At 44.0% G+C, this 20,638-nt stretch overlaps 1 protein-coding gene across 2 annotated transcripts in view; it reads right to left on the reverse strand.

The window, feature by feature from the left end:
* Positions 1–1,307: 1,307 nt before the first annotated feature.
* The window catches only part of TMEM132D (transmembrane protein 132D), a 273,900-nt gene continuing 254,569 nt past the window's right edge, over positions 1,308–20,638 (reverse strand). For both annotated transcript variants that reach the window (XM_075110802.1, XM_075110803.1), the window contains 4 exons: positions 10,430–10,635; positions 9,023–9,296; positions 7,096–7,287; positions 1,308–4,201 (listed from right to left, as the gene is read on the reverse strand). In XM_075110802.1, the coding sequence (XP_074966903.1) occupies positions 3,020–4,201; positions 7,096–7,287; positions 9,023–9,296; positions 10,430–10,635 (1,854 nt within the window). In that variant the 3' untranslated portion in view covers positions 1,308–3,019. The remainder of the gene's footprint in view (positions 4,202–7,095; positions 7,288–9,022; positions 9,297–10,429; positions 10,636–20,638) is intronic.

Below are 20,638 nucleotides of genomic sequence, written 5' to 3' on the forward strand. Positions count from 1 at the left end.
CAGAACTCAGGATCCTGCCCAGTGACTGTGACACATTAAAGTGTGGGGGGGGGAATGACGTCTCCTTCTGGATTTGCCATAGATTTCCTATGTTACTTTGGGCAAATTACTTAACCTTGGCGTTCTCCATGTCAATAAGGAATCCACCTTGCTCAGAGCACTTTGATATCTGTGGACAAAGAGCACTCTAAATACGAGGTATTATTTATAGTATTGCCCTATGGATAATAGCAAGCTACAGCTGTTAGAGACAGCAGGGACCTCTGAGCAAGCAGAAAGGCATAAATCTGAATGTCAGTATCCTTCGCATTGTAGCTGGCGGCTGTTTTGTCCTAGGAGAACATTTCAGTGGTTTGTGGTACCAGATAAACTTGCTGTTAGTTCATCACGTTCCCCAGAGGCAGCTAACGCAGAGATCTGGATTTACCATAGCAGCTCATTGGTAAAGCGATTCTGACAGCCTGCTCCCAGCGTGGCTTGTACCTGCTCTTTCCAAAGGAGAAAGGTTGGCCATGCAGTGACACTTTTGCAAGGCACCCTTGCACACATGCATGCATCTGATCTGCCCAGACTGCTAGGCTGAGATCTGGCCACTTTCACCCTGACCGCTGCATTACTAAGGATACATCTCTCTGGACATGGTGTAGTGACGTGTAAAAAGCACCTAAAATAGCTGCAGAACTGGAGGCAAGACTGTGGGCTGGAACACTGCTGAACCTGCTGGGGGGCTGCAGTGCTTTGCACCAGGGCTGCTTCCTCACCTGAGCACTCACCCAGAGCTAGTCTGGGCCCTGCACTGTGCTGTCCTTGCCGCGGCGCTTTGTCCTTGAGCTCGCCTAGGAAGGAGTAATCCAGGCCTCGATGAGAGGTGCTGAAAGAAAGCAAAGACCACCTGATGCGTAAGTATTGATGTCCAAAGTTTTGGGCACATTTGTCCTATTTACACCAAATTACTCTCTTAAAATTGTCTTCAAAGGCATTTAGCTAAATCCGGATCTTCCCAATAGCACCAAAATCAGAAACTCACGTATCAGGCTTTCAGGCTAGAAATATGCATGTGGATTTATTTGCAAATGGTTTCAAATCTTGGAAGGGTGACTTGGTGCAAATACATTTGTAGCATAACATGCTGTTGATGTTGTATCTTCTCCCCCCCCCCCAACATTGCACAATGTAAAACTTTGTGACTAGACTGTGCCAAGAGCCTTAATTCACCGTTTCATCAAAGGACAAGTCTCCATATTGCTGCCAGTCTCTTTTAGGGTAAACGTTCTGACAGTGAAAGGAAAGAGGCGTTCAGAGTAGGAAAAAAGATGAAGCCACTAAAATGCAAATTTTATTCACAGTTGGCATGTTTATAAATATATATATTACATTCTTACAATCTACAGTACATTCTAAATATAGAGGGATTCAATCGAAGTGTTTGTGGGAGGGCGGGTGTGTATTAAACCGAGCAACCTAGATTCAATGACAGAAAGAGACTTAATAAAAGGAGGGCAAGGACTCACTCTGGAAAATAAAGAAAAACTTGAAACATAAGCTGGATTTTAGATAGTGCTCTGGCACTTTGCCACTGGTCATTGGAGACTCGTTTTGGACCTCACAAAAAACGTCATGGTTTTAGGGCCGGAGGGCACATCGGATGCAAAGAGTAATCACCGAAATCCTACCGTATGTACATCCTTATCAGAGGAAAACAAAAGATAATCATCACCTCTGAGAGAAACAAATGTTATCTACCAAGTGGAGCTGTTCAGGTTTCAATGTCAAATGTGCAGCACTTCTCTGTGACCTGCAAGTGCCCTCTAAATGTGCTGACCAGGGGTCTGAAGAAGCATGAGCAGGAGGAACTGAACAACCTGACCTCTCCCAGGGAAGGGGATGGACAAAGAGGCAGTTGCTCTTGGTGCCTGCGTTCAGCACAAGTTACACTTACCCAAGAGAGAGTGGCCAACTTTGGTAAATGACAGCATGTAAAGCAAGTACCAGCGTGATACCAACAGTGTCTGTGCTTGGCAAGAGCACACCGTGGAGAAGCGAGAGTGCATGGAAGGGAAAGAAGAAAGAAACCACACGCTTGCAAAGTTGACTGATGCTAGTAAGTGCCCTCAGGATACCAGATGGGAGCGCTCCAGGGAAATGGCTGGGAATACAAATTTGAAAGAGGACAATCAAATAAAGTGGGCTTTTAAAAATAGCTTGTTCTCTCAAACTTTCCAAAACAGACCTTCCTTTAGATGAGTGATATTCTCAGTATAGATAATATCTTCTCCTATTTTACAAATTAAGAAATACTGAAAATTGGCTGGCAAAGTTTATTACCTTGGCATCTACTTAAAAAGAGAGTTTCAGTTTTAACTGTATATGTGTTTCCATTCTCAGTGCTTGGGAGGCAAACATGCTGGTTTGTAAACAGCCCAGTTACTCCTTCTTCCCCTCGAGATTCTTTGGAAACTCATGACTTCAGCTCTAGGAGCTTCTTTGCTCACACTGTTGGGTTTTGTCAGCTTTAAGTTAATGTTCTTGGATGGATATTCTCTGCATGTGGCTTGAACGACATGCTCTCTTCGTAGATCTACTTATTCTGAGACCGATTTTTGGCTTTTAACCAAAGCTTGCAATATTGAACAGTAGAGCTGTGCGAACTTTGTAATATCCAAACTGCACTGGAGTTTGTTATATTTATTGATTTCCTGGGAAAGCTCAGAGAATGAGACCGTATTATTTTGCTAAGTTTTTTCTTTTGTGTGTTACCATGCATTAAAAAACCACACACATTTCTCACTTCCATCTCTGAGCACAGAGAAGACTTGAATTTTAAGAGCTGTCCAGGATCTCTGCTCTCCCAGCTGCTTTTGGGTGGCTTCTTGGGGCTCCATTGAGTTATTATCCACCAGCTGATTCTTGTTATCAAAACAACGTTTTGCCCCACTACCCAAAATTAAAGGCAGAAGGTGAGTGAAAAACAAATGAACAAAACAAAACAAACCCCAAAACCAATTTCTTTTGTGTCTCGTTACACATTTTCATGTAATCTCTCCATATAGTTTTTAAGTTCTTTGCACTCCCCCAGGTCCATATCCTGGCAGACCCATTTAATGTCATCCTCACTATTCATCAAGATTGAGTTGACCGTTGGACACCCATCATCAGAGGAGATGGTGGTAAAGGTGGTGAATTTAACCCGTTTCCTCTTAGAGGTAGGAGAAGTAGTTGGTTCACTTTTCTGTTCTTTCCCTTCAGTGAATGTGGACTCAGCAGACCTGAAAGACTGTCCATTAATATTTTTGGCGACATTTGTGTTGAGGAGATATTTGCTCTCTTCGTAGTCCACTCCTCTGTCAATGGCTGTGATATGTTCATCTTGTTGGGATGAGAAATTTATGTGATTCTCCAGAAGTTCTGTCCTGTTGCTCAGCCCAACCCAGTCATGAGAGTGGCTCATGCCTTCTTGCTCTTCAAAGGGAACTTGTTTATTTCTGTACTTCAAAGCAAAAGTGACACAATTGATAAGGAAGACCAGAATCGCCAGGCAAAAGACTCCCAGAAGAGCATACATTCCTATCTCCAGATCGCTGAGTCCCCTGGGGGTCTGGACTAGGTCATTCTCTTCCAAGTCTCCATTGTTCCTTGGCAGATCCACCTGTGCAGGGAAGCTCGTGAAGTCTATGGGGATGTTCTGCAGGTGACTGTCATCATCCAGGAGGCTTTCTCTGTCTTCTTTTTTACTTAAAATAGACCTTTGGGTGGTGGTCCCTTTGCCTTGCTCATGGCCCACAGAGGAGCTGTAGTACTGGCCATCTAGGCCAGCTCTTTCCTGCAGAGTGGTTTTATGACGCCGGTCACTGGCGCGATTTTCTAGGTGGACGCCAGCACCCCTGTGTTTACTGTCACTGATGTTAGGGTTAGCATCATTCTGCCCAAACTTGACTTTAATGCTACCACTTCCAACAGCTAGGATGCTCTTTCTTTTGGATTTCTGGCACGATTCGCTGATCACCATCTCTACCTTCACCAGTGTTCCCTGGCCTTCTGTCTCAGCAGTAATCACGGGCCACTTGAATTTGGGGTCATGGTGAATGGAGACCACCCTCTCATCCAGAGATGTAGCTGACAAGGAGAAGTCTTTGGAGTCATAAATATCCAGGGGCATGACAGATCCATCACTGAACTGGATCCAGCAGCTGATGGCTGCTTCCTATAATATATAAAACAAATATGTGCACACTCAGAATAAACATCGAGGGAAATGTCTTCTGTCCTGGTCTATTCCCTCTTCCTCACAAGATCCATATACCATTTATAACCAGAAAGGAAATAAAAAGGGAGAGCAATAAAATTAATATCTTGCCAAGATGTGAAGAGAAATACTAGTTTAAAACTCTCATTGATAATAAGATTTATTTCCCAAAGGTGCTTAAAAGAGCTATATCCCCTGGGCTCTACAGAATCTACTTCAGCACCATAATAAATTGCATGCCAGAAAGCATTACCAGTGACTGAGATTACTTACTGTTGTATATTTAGATGAAAAAAATTTACATTATTTCTAAACTGCTTAAAATACAAAGTCTCCTCTTGTTACAAACAACACATGTTAAAAAATACCTAACACAGCCGGTAGGTCCAAACACGGCTTCGTACCTTCAGTCCTTGATTTTTGTCTCTCAGATTATATAAGCATTTTGTACAGGAGAGGAAACCGATCAGTTGCTTCTTTAGGAAATGGCATGGGTAATTTTCATGCTTGTTAGCAATTAAAAGCAAGACAACATTGAAGTTTAATCTTGTGTCACAGCAATGCAGATTGCATACTTCAGAGTGCATGGAGGCTTACTGAATGCAAATGCGCCAGACCTGAGCGCTAATTCTGTACTTGCACATGTGTAACGGTGCAGCGTTCCTGGGAACCTTGACTTTTGGTTTCTAACTTGAGATGTGTTAAAGTATTCTTAGATTTCAGAAAACAGGTGCTCACCCATTTCTGAAAATCAAATCCTCTAAGGATTCTCAAATGGCTATTGAAAATTGTTGTGCTACTTGGGAAAAAAAAATCTTGGCATTCTCACATCAATCATTTACAGGCAAAATTCAGAGTGCTCTCCTGGAACCTAATTCCTGTGTCTGATGGCCTGGCTTCCCTTTTTTTGGCTGGGATATTTGCACCTTATTAGACACTGGAGAATCTACACCAGACAGACTCCTGGCTTGATGAGTGGATTCTTTGGTGTCTAAAATGAGAGGAGCTCTTGTCTGGTAAAAGTTGGGATCATCCTACTCTGTGAGAGAGCCTGACAGATAGAAAACCATCCAACCAACACATTAATAACCCTACTTGCGGAAAGTGTGACTATAAAAGTATTTTTTTTTTTAATAAGCAGTTTTTCAAACAGACGGTATTTACGTTCTAAGTCAACATATATACGGAGAATAAATAGATAACATTGTCTTTCAAATTGTTTCTAGCACATAGTCATTCACCTGCTCAGATCACAGAGAATAAGCCTCCGGTCTTCTGGGATTGTATCGTGCATAATCTACTGGCCTGATTCTGAAATCCTTGCAGCCATAAAGCTCCCCACGCTTCAGTGGGAGATTTGCTTCTGTCTCTATTTCAGGACAGAGCCCTAAGACTTTGCTGACACTGTCATAAATCCCAGCTTTGTGTTTATTAATCTTTGGATGTTTCTTGAAGGCCGCATAGAATTTGTGTCATCAACTCTCATCCTCCCACTGTGTTGCTTAAACCTGCATAATCATTTAATAATTTTGCATTGCTTTGCTTATAGGGATTGTGCTCGGAAAAGCATGTACTAAGCAACGGAAGGAATCAGATGCCTTTCAAAATGGAGTCAGTCTTTGAAGGGTGGAAGGTGCACATCTTCCTCGCTGGTTTAGTACTGACCCAACGTTGTTCTGACTGCGCCCCTGCATCAAGAGAGGGACTCATCTAGACTCCACTTCTGGGAACTGAAATGCCAGTGCTGGGCAGCCTGCTAGTACTAAATGTCATCAGCCCCAGCTTTTGGGCTGATTTCAAGGTAGTTTGTTTAACTCCCTATGTCAGCAATGGATTAGCTCACTGGCCTTATTTCTAGCTGCCTGGCATTGATTTCTTAACTCCTGGAAGACTATGGGAGCCTGATTTTCATCACCCTATAAAGACAGCAGTTCTGCTTTATCTCTTATTCTGCATCACAAGTTTAAGACCCTACGATGAATTAAATGTCTCAACAGTTGGCCAAATTTCAAACATGCATGTGATGATCTTTTACCTTTAAAGCTCAGAACACGTTTAAGGGTTAAGAGCCCAGTGCATCCTCAACATAAGTCCCAGTCTGGTGGATCTGAGTTGGAAAAAAAAGCTTAAATTTCAAATGTAGGCAGAAGCACAAGGGCAAATATCAAGCAAGGACTGATGGAGACATGGCAAAGTCCAAAAGCCCTTGGTAACTGTTGGTTCCCTACTATAGGGACCACGAAAAACAGGGAAATTATTGGTTTATGAAGTCATGAATCAGGAAATGAGTCAACGATGCTGATTCATATTCTAGTAGTGAATCAGAATGAAGGGGTTTTTCCCCCAGCTTCTTAAAATGCTCACAGAAAGTAACTCAAGGAAGAAGAATTTGGCATAATGGAAACCACTTTCTCATTTGAAGATGGACTTCAGGGGTTGGTTTGGATACCTGTGGTGGGAGACTGAACTTGGCAACCTAGTCGGCAATATGTCCTGTGACCCAGTAGGTGCTGATGGGACAGAAAGGGGGTGTGTGTGTGTGTCTAAAGGGACTTCTGTTGCTTAATTATGACACGTCCTAGAGCTGCATGTGTTATTTAGGGGATGCAGCCATGACCGATGGGGCATGCCTATTTGTTGACTGGGGTTGTTTAGCATCTGTGCCATTTTTGGTGAGATCTTTGTTTTTCTGTTAGGGCACCTGGTGGCCTTCAGAAAACATTGCCCATAAGGAAAATGTTTTGTAAGCATATTACTAATAAAAATCTGCTTGATTCCATCAGCTTGTAATGTCAGGTGTAGTGGATCAGAGCAGTGTCCTTCCACAACACAGCACGTGTGGGCAATAGTACCTGCTTTGGAGATTGGAGCAGTTCTTGTGCTACTGCTGTAGCAAAGATGGCCTTATTGCTTCCTGGACTGAGCTGCAGAGAAAGGGACAATCCAGTCACCAGCTGCACTCCCAGGTCAGTTATTGTCACCTTCTCGTCCAGAACTGTCACTGTCTTCTCAGCCAAGATAGCGTCTGAAAGGGGGGACAATATCTGAAAAGGAAAATCAAAGTTAGCAACAGCCACTTTCCATAGCACCAAGCAAAATAGCTACACGGAGCTACTGTAATACAGATAAGTAATCCTTATGTTAATGGGCAGAATTACTCTGAGCAGACAGACGCTATTAAAATATGATTAAAAAATGGCTAGTCACATTTTAGAACTCTTCTGCAATAATAGGGTGCTTATAACATCTTTTACCAACGTAATTGTAATCAGCTCTGCCATTCACCTCTGCGATACGCTAACCACATCTGCTTCAGATGTATTAACTATTTGTAAATGTAATCTTTATGTGAAATGCAATTATTTTATTAATGATTGTGGTTTTAGGTAGCATGTTTAAAATGTAATCTGTAGATTTATATGAAATCCATCTAATAAATGGCATTTATTTCTGTGCTATAGAAAGAAGGGCTAACGTATTGCTATAATAACCACTCACGTTACTGTATACAAAATTGACAGAGAAAACTGGTTTTCATTAAAAAAATGTGCATGGAGGTCAGCGCGCTGATACATGACATCCAACGACGCTCATTAGCAACTTGAATTTAATGATCCGTATAGGGTACAGAGCATTTTTGAAGCAGTTTATAAGAAGTATTCTTTAAATATAAATTGCTCTCGGCTTTTTTCCATTGGATTTTTCTTTCTACAGTTTTATGTGCATTTGTTGGAGCACTGTGAGTCCCTGAGCTTTGGAAAGTCATTCAGAAAATCTTCACAGATTTTGCAGAAAGTAAAAAATCTCAAATCCCATTTCCCCAGCCCTGACAACCTGTGTTATCGACAGGTGTGGTTGTTGTTTTCTGGTTTGACAGTTTGGGTTGATGGGCATGTTGGGAGAGCTAGATTTTTTTCCTGTTCCAGTGCTTGTTAACACATTTTTTACTTTGTAGTACCACTGGATTAATCTGTCTCTCTATTTTTCTTTTCCTTTTTCTTCTGGGACCCCATTTTCTAGGCCACTATTTCTCTGCACCGCAGGAAGAACGATATCTGCAAAGCTGCCAATGCCATAACGCATAGGTTTAGGTGAGTTACTTCAGAGTGGGGACACTAAGACACAGCCACGTATACAGTGGTATTTGCAGGCCATATTGGCTGAAACTGATGAAGCTAAATCTGCACCCCTGGAGAGCATAGCTTAGTTGTCACTAATCAGTCAGTCTTCTAACATCATTCTAGAAGTGCCGATTATTATTATTGCCTTGTGCATATTCTGAAATATACCTGAACATTTATATTTTGTAACATAGTCCTTGAGCTTGCAAGATGTGCAGGGATTTGATCCCATGGGACTTATATTCCAGTCTCAGTTCCTCAACATGCGCTAGTTAATTTTTGCTTTACCCTTTGCTCGTCAGTGGAGGCTTTGAAAAGACGGAGCTGTTTCACCTGCTACGTGCCTCCTGATAGCCCATATACTGACTCCAGGTTCAAAAAAAGCCTTAGACAAAAGGAATCAGAAAGAGCCTCAAAGTATACAGATTGGACTGAATTTACTAAAACTGCAATCTGCGTTACTTTGGGGCACAAGATAAGAAGGGAAAACCATCTCTTCTATGTCTTCCAGTCCTTGCTGCAATTCTGCTCCATTCAAAAATTCGGGGCTCCAATTTCTGTTGCTAACGCAAGAAGCTGCTGTACACCTCATCAGGACCTCAGTTCCTAAAGTGGTGGGTTAATGGAGGAAAAGGAATAAGTAATTAATTTTCCCTACCTGAATTGTCGTCATTCCAAGCTCCTGCCCAATCAAAACCTGTCCGTCCTGTAGCTTAGCGATTCTTGGCTCCTCCACCTGCATGAAGTCGCTCACCAGGTCGGTAATGTCAATCTGCCAGTCAGAACCCAGTAAATAGCTCATCTGGCCGCCGGGGTCCGAGGCTTCAGCTACGAACTGCGTTAGGACTCGCACCATCGCATGTTGGTACTGCAGGGCGCAGCCTCTTCCCTTGCGTTCATCCTCCTCTTCATCATCGCTGTCCCTGGCTGGTCTGGTAGGACATAAAGAGGAAAAAATTAATTTAAACTGCTGCTAGGAGAGCTTGCAACAGGAGAGCTATTGCTGACATAGGTCTGCAGCCTGCCTGATGGAAAAATGGGCCTTTGGCACCTTCTGTTGCTCTGCTGAAGCTGCGTCCTTCAGTGCATTTCTGAAATCAGTCAGGTTCGCCCTCTTTTATCCTGTTTCCCTTGTTCGTGACTAGACCTCCAGACTGCCTACGTCTTCAGAACGGTTGCTAGAATCACCAACTCGCCTGCTAGCTTTGCTACCACATTGTCCTCTCCAAATACCTCTCATTACTTTCCATGTCCTTACTTTCAGGACCTTCACACTTTTCTCTTTCTGGATCTTCCCATAAACATTGTTGTGTTACCATGGAAATCTCCCCTGTCTGCACCTACATACACATCCCCTTCTGTGTGCCATTCGGGTTGAAGTCCCATCTCCATTGAAATCCCCATCTCTTTGCTGTGATACTATCAGAAACATGGTGACAAGTGATGTCTTCACAGGTAGGTGGGAATAGCAAGTACCTTCTTTATCATTCTGTTCTGGTTCTTAATAACACTGACAACAGACACAAACAGTCCAAATCTGCCTACATCCATCTTCTATTCACGTGCCACTGACCTGTGGACACAGACAGTATTCTTTAAAGCCCTAGTATATCAGTGTCCTGACTTTGTGACACTGAGCAGTGCCACTGGACCCTACAGTGATATGAAGCAAGTACACACTAATTGTGACCATCAACGATGAATAAACTATCTGGCAGGACCTTCGATCCAGGCTGAAGCCTGACCAGCCTTGCCAGAGCTGGTCCTTGTTGGTGTCTCCCTACTGACCCCAGTGACTGATCCTGCCTAACTTGACCAGTTGGCTCTTTCCATCTCAGTCACTAGCACTATAAAAGGAAATTGATTTCCAATCTAGGATCGCGCAACCTGCAGTTTCCATTTCCCTCATAAGTCCAGCGCAGGAGCCTATTGAATAAATGCCTGGTGACCTTCAAATTTGCACCGGAATTGCATTAAGGCCAAATGAGCATGTTCAGATCCACTGGCCCTGACAGGTCTTTGGCAACTGCACAGCCCAGAATGAATATCCTCTAATGAAACCTACCTCTTATTAGAGATGATTGGGACTCTCCACCCCTTGATCTGATTTAGTTCTGTGTCAGAGACCTCTATCTGCAGCGGAAGACGAGGAACCCAGACTGTCATTTCTAAAGGGGCACTCAGATGCTGGTAAGTAAAATTAACTATGACATTCACTTTGCCTTTCATTTCCTTCCCATTGACAAAGACATAGTCACATCTGTCAGAAACCTGAAAAAAGGAGAAAGAGAACAAAAATTAATGAGTCTCTTCACAAATTATAAAGTACACCACATGCTGGGAAAGTGAGTGGGAGGAAGAGAAAGGATATAGGTTTAAACTAGCTCCAAGTTCAGAAGACAACTAGGAATAAAAAGAAAGGTGCTTGGTATGCCCTTAATAGCCTGTATAATATGGCATCGTTTTAACAGGCAGGCTTTTTCTGCTATAAACATTTCCTGTATAATCTAAGATAAAAGAACAGCTTCTTTCTGTCCTTAATTCCCACTCCAGCACTAGGATAGTCCTAGTATGATGGCACTGAAAGAGGATTCTTGTCCCCTCCCCAAAGCTCAGTCAGACTTGACTATCCTCCTGCTTTACTTTGTGTGCAGCCCAAGGAATACCACATACCTGTGGGGACGAACTGGTAACTGCCTGTACGGAGGCTTGAGTAGGGGACAAATTTCTCTAGTCAGCCCCAAACTATGACAAAGGGCTCTTCAGGAGTCCTGTTACAGGTGCCAGGGCATGGGGTGGTCACATCAACCAAAAACTAACCACAGGGAAGAGCTCACTGATGCCCAGTGATGTTCACTGGGGCCAAACAGCTTCACCTCTGCTGCAAGCCTGGCAAAGGTCTTACACAATGTTCTGCTCAAGCTAGTCCTGATGTCACTTTATTTATTACCTGCAGCTCTGGACATGGATATTGCTGAGAGTTACTAAATCTCACTCAAGCGATTCAGCAGCTATTGCAGGGATCTAGGTGAGCTGACAGGACCTGTTCATTACAGCTAGTTAAAATATATGAGTAAACGTACATGTCAAATAATTTATTAACTACCACTTTACCATACTGATGATCTGAAGGAATGATCTATTAAAACCCTGAACTCCTTTCACAATCCATTATCAGCCAGACCTTCTATTCTATTCTGTAAACGTCTTTTATATTTCTGACTCCAGAATGCATAGCCTCATCCTCATCTGAATTTAATGCCATTTTCTACTTTCCTGTTTAAATGCTAAATGAATTTAAATCGCATTTAAATATCACCAGCTTTTGTAGGATAATTTGCATTCCTAATATTATTATCTTTAAACAACAACAACCCCCACTTACAGACAGATCCATAGTAAATCCATTTCCACCCTTGCTTGTCTGAGCCTAGGTAACGTATCAGAAAAGGTTATCATGACTCTTACAATGCCTGTCTTGCAAGCAATGCCTTTTTAAGGTCAAAATCTTATAGTTGCCATTGGTTTCAGCAGGAAAATAAGGAGTTTATCTACAGGCAGAATTATGCTTTTCGGGATATTCTCATGTTAGCATGTTTTACACTAGCTCTTAACGGCTCCTGTCAGGCTCCAATCTCATTGTGCTGCACAGCAAGAAAACCTAGTCGCTGTCAAAAAAGCCTCCAAGCACGGGAGTATGCAATGCACGGGAAGGACCTCACGGCAGGCAGCTGGGCACAGATGAGTCCTGGCTCTGGCTGGGGCCTGTGTCACTAATACAACACTCGCTTCATCATAACGCTGATCCAAGGTGGCCTAAGCTGAGGAAGAGGAGACCCTGCAAAGCCCTGGGAGAAGGTTCACGTAAGCCTGCAGAAATGGCTACAAGGAAGGCTGGAGGCATAAGCACGTTCCCCTTCTGGGAGTGGAACGTCTGGGCAGCAGCAAGAGAGATGTTCTTGCATCCTTGCAGAAGGCTCACTAATGTAAGTGTAATTATTTTCAGGGCAAGAACTACATCGTACTTACAACCTGCAACATCTAATAGCCAGGCTGACAGGCAGGAAGGCAGAAGGCATTCAGGCATGTGCCGGTACATGTGCTCCTTCTCCCACCCCGTGGGGTACCTTGCCTCCGTAAGTAGAATTCGTCTGTTCCTTGCTGGTACTGCACTTACACCTGTTGCCTTTCTGTATTTTAAGCGCTGTTCTCAACCCAGACAACTCTTCTATGTGCTGATGAGCTCTGTCTGCTTTTTGCCTTTCCTCTTTTCCCTGGGATGCCAGTGAGAAGAAAAACTGGGCAGTCTCTCAAAGTGCTGATTTCCACCTGAGGCAACAGATCAAAGCTGAAGATAAGGTGGCCCCAAGGCCACCAAGGAAAACATTCTGCCTGGGAGCTGATTGCCCCGAGGTCCTTCGCTTGTCTTTGTGCTCTGCAGGCTGGACCATGTGTACAAGTGAACTCAACCGCCTGAAGACAAGGATTTTCTTCGGTAGGGCGTGGGGCCAGGTAATAGGCTTCAGTGTGACTTCCTCACCAACTCTGCTTCCATCTACCGACACCTCATATTCGTGAATCTTAGCTAATTAACACATTAGCCAATTAAATGTCTGAATGGATGATCAATCTAGGACTGAAACCATTTCCTAGTGATTTAAGGTAATGGGTAAACTTGCAGCACAGAAATCATAGTGGAGGGATGCTTCCAAACCATCACGGTCTCTTGTGCAGAGCAGAGCGCTGAGCCCCTGGAGCCCTGCTCCCCAGCAGACCCCTCCTGCCTCCCTCTGCATGTCCTCTGCTCCGCGGTTGCAGCTTCTAGCAGGGCACCTGCCAGACATCCTTACACTGGGATAAGGTTTCCCTGACTGAGCAGTCGCTTTTAAAGCACACCTGCATAGCACAGGCGGGATTTTGCTGTGGCTTTTATTGGTCTGTGTGTGTGTGAAGAACAGCTCAGCACACAGGAGCTGGAACAAGACTGAGACTCTCCCAGGCAATAGAGGTAACCACTGAAATATGCTAGTAAGGGACTGGAATCAGACTTTCAGATTTTAAATTCGTTAATGCTCAAGCAATAGCAAGAGAAAGAAAATTTGGCAGGCAAACAAACCTCAACTCCAACTTTATCCTGGGTTATTACAGAAAGGAGAGTTAAAATAAGAATCCATCCGTAAAAGCCTACTATATGAATGATTAAATAAATACCATGACCTTGTGCTTTCAAGATTACGATTTATAAAACAAACTGACGGTCAGGAAAAGAATGAGTAGGCTTGGGATACCTGCTTTCTCCTGTTTCACTTTCTGTAAGTGAAGATGGCAACAACTATGAGCTCATTCAGTTCCCAGCCAGCCCTTCACTGTTTGAATGAATAAGCATCACTGTTCTGTTGCAGCTTGCAAGCAGTCCTAACAGAGCAGCATCAAAACATGGTGCAAAGTACAGTGCATTTTCATAAATCAGGCCAGGACATTCCGAAACAGGTCATCAATAGAAAGGCAGATTAGCCATGCCCCTGTTACTGCAGACACATCCGAACCATTCATCTTCCAGCACAAGAGAAAGACTAAAAAATATAAAGAAAGAAGAAAAATTGAGCTGCTTGGTCTCTTTTGAGATTGAGTTTTCTAAGCAGTTTGTTGGAAATGAGTAAATATTTTGTGAAATGAGTTTGATGGGACTCAGCTGAGCCTCTGCAGGACAAACGTGCTTAAGAGCAAAGACCGGTCAAACGCAGCTCAGCAGCTGGCAGCCTCTGGGCGGTCCCCGTGGCTGCCACAGGCAGAGGCAGCGACCGGGTCCCCCCTCGCATGGCTTCTCCACATTAATGGTGATGGGGGCAGCACAGAGAGGCTTCTGCTGCTGCCGCCTTTTCTGAACCTGCATGCCTCCTTTTCAATCTGTAATGGGTTTCCATTCTTCAGTCTGTCAAGCAGCTCCTTTTCTTTAGCATTAATTCATATAAACAGCCTTTAACTACCAACCCTCCTTCCTGTACTACAGTTCTTGCTTTACACGCCTCGCCACACATAACAGAAATGGCTGTGGTTCAAGTTTATTAAACACATGAATGGAGCGACTGCACATACCCTGGGAGACGTGTGCATGAGTGTGCGAACGAAAGAGAGGGTCTGTACTAAATCAGCAAACAGCTTCCTGACAGTTAGTTACTACGGGCATGATGAGGTTGCAAAAGCTTCGTCCCAAAACAGAGAGATTTCAGAAAACTATTAAACACATTATAAAATGCAATGGGAAATACCAAGGGGCTGGAACAAGGTGGGCGATTTGAGGGGAAAACCAATTTGTTTTCTTTCCAAAATCTGGGGACTCCCACCCACATCTCCTTTTCCTTTCCTCCTGCCTTTGAGTTTTGATACCTCAGGCACGGCAACTCCAGTTTTCAGTAAAGGTGACAAGGGCTCAAGAGAGAAAGTGTAGATTTTCTTTTACTGCTAATGTACTTCTGGAATACGTGTCTCTGTGTTGTGGCCACCGCAATTCAAGAACATTATAATGCCATTAAACCCTTCTGGTACTGTGCTCCCATCCTAAAGCCTTTCTGGGCTTTGTGTCACAGGAGCTTTTCACACAACTACGCTGAGCTGCCTTCCATTAATTAAGGGAGGCTGTACTTAGTGCTCACAAGATGCTCCAGAAATTCTCTCAATACAGGAGACCTTTATCTCTTGAGGGAACTGGGGTTTGAAGGGCTTTTTTGGGCATGAACTTGGTAGGTTATAAAAGTGCTTTGGGTTCCGTTTGGCTCCTGCAGCTCCACCTCTTTTCCTTACATCAGCGACCAGCTAAGACAGCTTCTTCTGAGTCACACTCACGTATCTAATCTCCGTGCGCCAGGGCAGCAGAGGTCAGAGGTCCCTTATTGCCAGTACAGCACAGAATTAGGAATTAGATTTCTAAGTGCGCCATGTACACACCAAACACGTGGCTTCTGGCAAGCTGGATGTCGAGTTCCATCATCAGCGCTACAAAATGCGCAGAGTGGAATATTTCAAGTGTGCTCAGCATTGCATTTAATTCGAACCCCCAGTCCTGTTGTCAGAAATAGGAATGGAGTTAAGTCGCTGCTGCTTCCTACCACAGAGTCCTCGCTGTAAATATGCGTTCCTCAGCCCCATGTGCAGCTCTGTACTTTGGGTACCCCAAAACTGTGCCCAAAGTGTAGCCTTGCAACTGTGAAAGTGATGCTGCTCGTTCCTTGGCAAACAAATACTGTCCAGAAAAGGAGGGAGATATTGCTGGTCCAAGGCACTTCTTTTTTTGTGTTTACTTAAAAAGCCCGTTTGTGTTCTTTGAAAAGTCAGCACTCTCCTTCAACACACCCCATATTCTCTGTGCTGTTCAGGTGTGATCACAAACAAGGGAAATCAGTTTTTGTTCATTTCTCTTATTTTATTTCACAGTTTGCAAGACTCTCTGTGGAAGAAAATGCTAAGCCCTTTGAAACCTCGTAGCAGCAGGACCTCAGCCAGCCTGGGAAAAACATGGAAAGAAGCAATAAGGCCCCTCACAGATCACGCGTGATCCCTACCACACTGGCCTCCTGCATCCAGTTCTCCAGTGAAAGTTGTTCCCATGCCTTTCATAAAAGGATTTTACCACTTCTCCCATTAGCCTTTTGCAGAAGCTGTCTTTGGTGGATACAGATTTGTGTGGCTGACAGTTCCTTTGGTCCCATAAAGTCTGTGCTAGGTTTGGGCTGAATAGAATCCAAAGATCTAATGGGAGGCAGGGAAAGGGGAATGTACATCATAACTCCCAGAAGGGGCACCCGGCATTTCACTGCTAGCTCTCAGAAGTAGCTGTAGCAGTCTTTCCCCACCTCATTATCATTATTGAATTCCCATGGGATAATGGTAAAACCCTCACAGGAAACTGCTTTTCTGCTACAGTAATTCTGTTGGAACTCTTGCAAAGTCACAGCTAATAAGTCTTTGAAAATAAGATGTACCTAGAGCAGTTCTGGTTTAGACATTTCAAGGGTGGCCAACTGGGAAAATAAGTCTCTGGTATTTCCACATAAAATCTGTATTTTGGAAACACTCTGGGACACTGCCCCTGATCCATGCTTCTGTAAGTGATCCTTCCCCCACACAAGCACTCTCTGTTTGTAATATACACTTCGAGCCCAGCTCTGCCACCGTGGCAAGCTCACGGGATCTCTTCTGATTTACCACTGCACACATTTTCTTTGGTCTGCCAGCATAAATGGCGATATTTAGTAACGTAAGTTATGTTAATGAGTCCTGCCTAAATCATTGCTGTCAGAAGAAGAATGGGGGAGTCTCTTATAACCATTAAAAATGAATGAGGAGGGAAATAAATAAGCAAAAGCAGCTCATTTGAGCTATAAAAGACTCCAGAACACAAGCTGTGTACCAATGTACAAAAGGATGAGGCCATTATTAGCTCTATAAGTCACTTATAAACGACTCAGGGGAGGCGGAGTCACCTTTAATCACCTGCGCTTAATCCGTGGTATTGGAGTGAGATTCGTTACTGTGATAAGTGAATCCAGCCTGAAGTTATGCAGGGCAGAGATAAATGACTATAATGAAAAAGGAGCACAGGGGGTAGATCAGCCCTAAGCCCACTATATGTCTAGAGAAGGGACCTGTCCTAGTCTGGCATTCTGTGAGGACCCTGAGGGTAAGAAATGACTGTCCTCAGATCTGACGGCAGCAGCAGATCTGTTAACCACCCTGGATGCCACTGGAATTAGGAACAACCACTGAACAGCTGCTCTTGAGGAATAATTAAAGCACCTCCTGTGTTGCAGAGAAGAGAAAGATTTTTTTGATGCCAGAAAGAAACAGTAGTGGCAAATGGGTATCACATCAAGTTCAGGGACGCTCTTCCTGTTCCTCAGCCAGCCTCACGTGCAGCAGGGTTAACGTCCCAAGCCTGGCTGCTCTACCGCTGCCAAAAGAATGACTTGGCTTGAACCTCAGTGACTGGATTCCAGACCGATTTTAAATCTATCATCACTGTGACAGCTTTCCCCATTTGGGGGGATTTACACTGCATAAGGTCTTATTAATTTTAAATATTTTGAATTGTGACCGTGAGTTTTGAATTTTGACTGCAGGTATTGCAATAGCTGGCAAAATCTGAAAATACCCTTTCAAAGTTGCTGCATTCACAAGGCTTCATACCTTGTCATTCCTTTACATCTGGTTCTCCGCTCTGTGCAGTAAAGTTGTGCCTTTTTTAGAGGAGGTGTCAAGGGACACATCCGAACTCTGCAGATTCAGAAAAACCAGAGGGTGCTTTGAACTCTGAAGGTCCGCACCTTCAAAGTGCCCACACTTTTCTGCAGTGGTTTTCCTATCACAACATGACACCAGAAATACTGCCATTCACAACTATATCTGCTTTTTTACCCAGAGGCAAACATCTTCCTTAGTTCCTATGGGTCTTAAGAACATCGTTTCCTGCCAGGCATCTCCACCGTGTCATGATGGAAGCACACCCAGCACTGCTCCAGAGGAAGTTCAGCAATAAACAGATATTACCAGAGACCTGCGCAAATGAAAAATGTTTTTTACTTGCACTACTCCACCTGAAGCACGTTATAGAGCATAATAATGATTAAGAAAACTCTGATACCAATTAATTTATAAGAAATTTTTTAGTTTGTTCTCTAGCTTTGTGGCAAACATCAATATATTGTCCTCAGCAAAATATACCTGGGTGAAATATGCAATGGTACCTTTTAAAAGAACTTCCGATTCTGGGCAAGTGCCCAATTCTAGCTGCAGCTTTTATACTTCCTTTGTGAGCGTTATGGATCTGACACAATGTTTGCCGTGCGTCGGTGTAACTAACTGAAAAATCCCCTCATTAAAAGTCTCACCTCAGGAATCACCTTTTGGTTTTTTAAAATCAAGATTTGACGTATAGGATTTTGGTGGACTTTTCCCCTCAGTGTTGCTTTTGCACCACTTCCGCTACTAAGAACAGTCAAATTAATCTCCACGCAGTGAATTTCACAGAATCTATACATTTTTCAAGGATGGAGTGGGAGAAGAGCAGGTGACGCGCAGCCATTTGTGGACACATTGCGAAGCCCCTGCACACACCATCCTCGCCCGTGATTCGGTACCTGCCGAAGGGCTACCTGCAGCCTGTGCAGAGCATCGCCTTCGTCCTCCCTCAGCCGCTGTGCTCAGGCCAGCCAGGAGCCACCCGAGGGTGAGGTGCTCCCGGTGCCGAGCGGCCCCTTTCCCACGGGACTGGCAGTAGAGCTGCCTGGAGGATGGGTGCTTCATTTCGGGAGGGCTTTTAAGACACCTACGTTTGGTTTCATTTTTGGGTCATGAAATTCAGTTTCATTTCAATTTCAAATGATTAAAATTATGTAAAAATACCGTAACATCAAGGAAAAAGTTATTTTAAAATGAAAAATCAAAACATTTCATTTTGGAAATGTCAAAACAAGATGGTTCTTTGACACAATGGGAACCTGCTATCATCCTTTTCTTCCTTGTTCTGTCAGAGATGAAATTCCAGGGAAATTAGCACAATTTCATGAAGCTGTTTTACAGAACTACAAATTCTGACAGAATATATTCTGCCAAATTTTCCTCAATAAGCCGTAATCAACTGGGGCCACAAATCAAAACAAAGCCATCACAATGAAACTCTGCTCAATTAAAATCCAATCACATGAAAACTGGAGTACCTTTAGAGCAATGAATAGTGCCATTCTCATTTGCAGGAATGAACGTAAGGCACAGAACAACCTTTCTGAAAGTCTGGGATTAATTCCAACTCCATCACATCACTTATTAGATGACTGTGTAATTTACTGAGATCCATACTCTCAAGGATATTGAAGTGTTAACTCCTACTGAACTCAAGGGGAGTTTGGTGGTTAAACCTCTTTAAGAATCTGGGCTTTAATCTCCCTTTGATGTATTTGTAAAATGAGGATACCGTCCCCCTGTTTTACAGGGATTTTGCAAAGCTTAACCTATAAGAAACAAGGAGGAGCTGAGGTGCTAGGGTTACACAAGTACATCTTTCTGTTGCTTAACGTTTATCTGTAGTTAGACAACAGTCCTCCACTTTTTCCGCCCGCACCAGCAGCCGATCGCAACCACACCGAGGGCACGGTACAGTTCTGCGGGACGTGGCGTAGGGTGAAACTGTGTCCCTGGCAAGCAGGCAATGCCAAGAGAAATCAAATGGCTTCATTCACTCCTGCTGTTCTCCACGCCTTTTGCTGCTACGGCCATCCCTCATTTGCTGTTGGCTAGGCTGCAATTCCTGCTTTCCAGCTGGAAAAGGAAGGTGGCGACTTCCTGCCCACCTGCTGCTCCTGATATTCAGCAAGCGGCGATCCTGCCAGCAAGGGATAAGCAAAAGAATGAGACAGCGTTGGTGTCTGCTCCTCTAAATCAGCAGGACATGGGAATGTCAGCTCTGTCACGTAGGGGAGCTTTAGACAGGCAAGTGCTGTCTGACAACTAACCAGAGAGCTGCTGGACTCAGCCTCATGCTCTAGATTTTAGAAGCCACAATTGTTTGTAATGAATGTGACAACACTTTCTTGCCTATGTTAATTAAGTTACATCTTCCTAGTTCTCTCTTGATCTGCAAACCACATGCACTCTGTATCACTCACTGCAGTCACCCAAGTAAAGTGGGAGAAAAATTACCGATAAACAGTACCCCAAGCTTTTTATTACTAAACTGAGGATGGCATTTCTCCCCTCCTTCCAGTAAAGCTTAAAGAGGAATAATGGCAAGAGAACAAGTTAGCTTCGTGCTCAAGACAAGAGACACACAGGCTGCTCGTTCGTCTCCAGGTAATAAATACCTGGCTTCCAGGTGAAGCAGAGCCAACGAAGAATGTGACAAATTGGATGGACTAAACAGTGAAACAAAACTGTGCTGTAAAGGGGACGGTCAGTCTTCTAGATTTGTCAGACCCAGTCAGTGCTGGGGAGGGGAAGGTAACGGAGATGCACACAGCCCGAAACAGCCTGTTCTGAGGGCTGCTCCTGCTGCACGTGAGACCCCCCCACTTCGGGAGCAGCTGAGAAGACGGCGGGCAGAACGGCGGGCACTACGGATCTGACTGAATATACAGGAAGGCAGAGTATTTCAGAGAACTCCTATATTCTCCCAGGGCAGGTGAAGGGCTTTGGGCGATGCCAAATCTCCCCAAATGCAAAAAGGGCAGGCGAAGGAGCACCGGCAGTGCCGGTGTGGAGCAGTCCCACCGCTGCCTGGCTCTCC

The sequence above is a fragment of the Phalacrocorax aristotelis genome, chromosome 15 (genome assembly GCF_949628215.1).
Source record: "Phalacrocorax aristotelis chromosome 15, bGulAri2.1, whole genome shotgun sequence".
NCBI classification, from domain to species: Eukaryota; Metazoa; Chordata; class Aves; order Suliformes; family Phalacrocoracidae; genus Phalacrocorax; species Phalacrocorax aristotelis.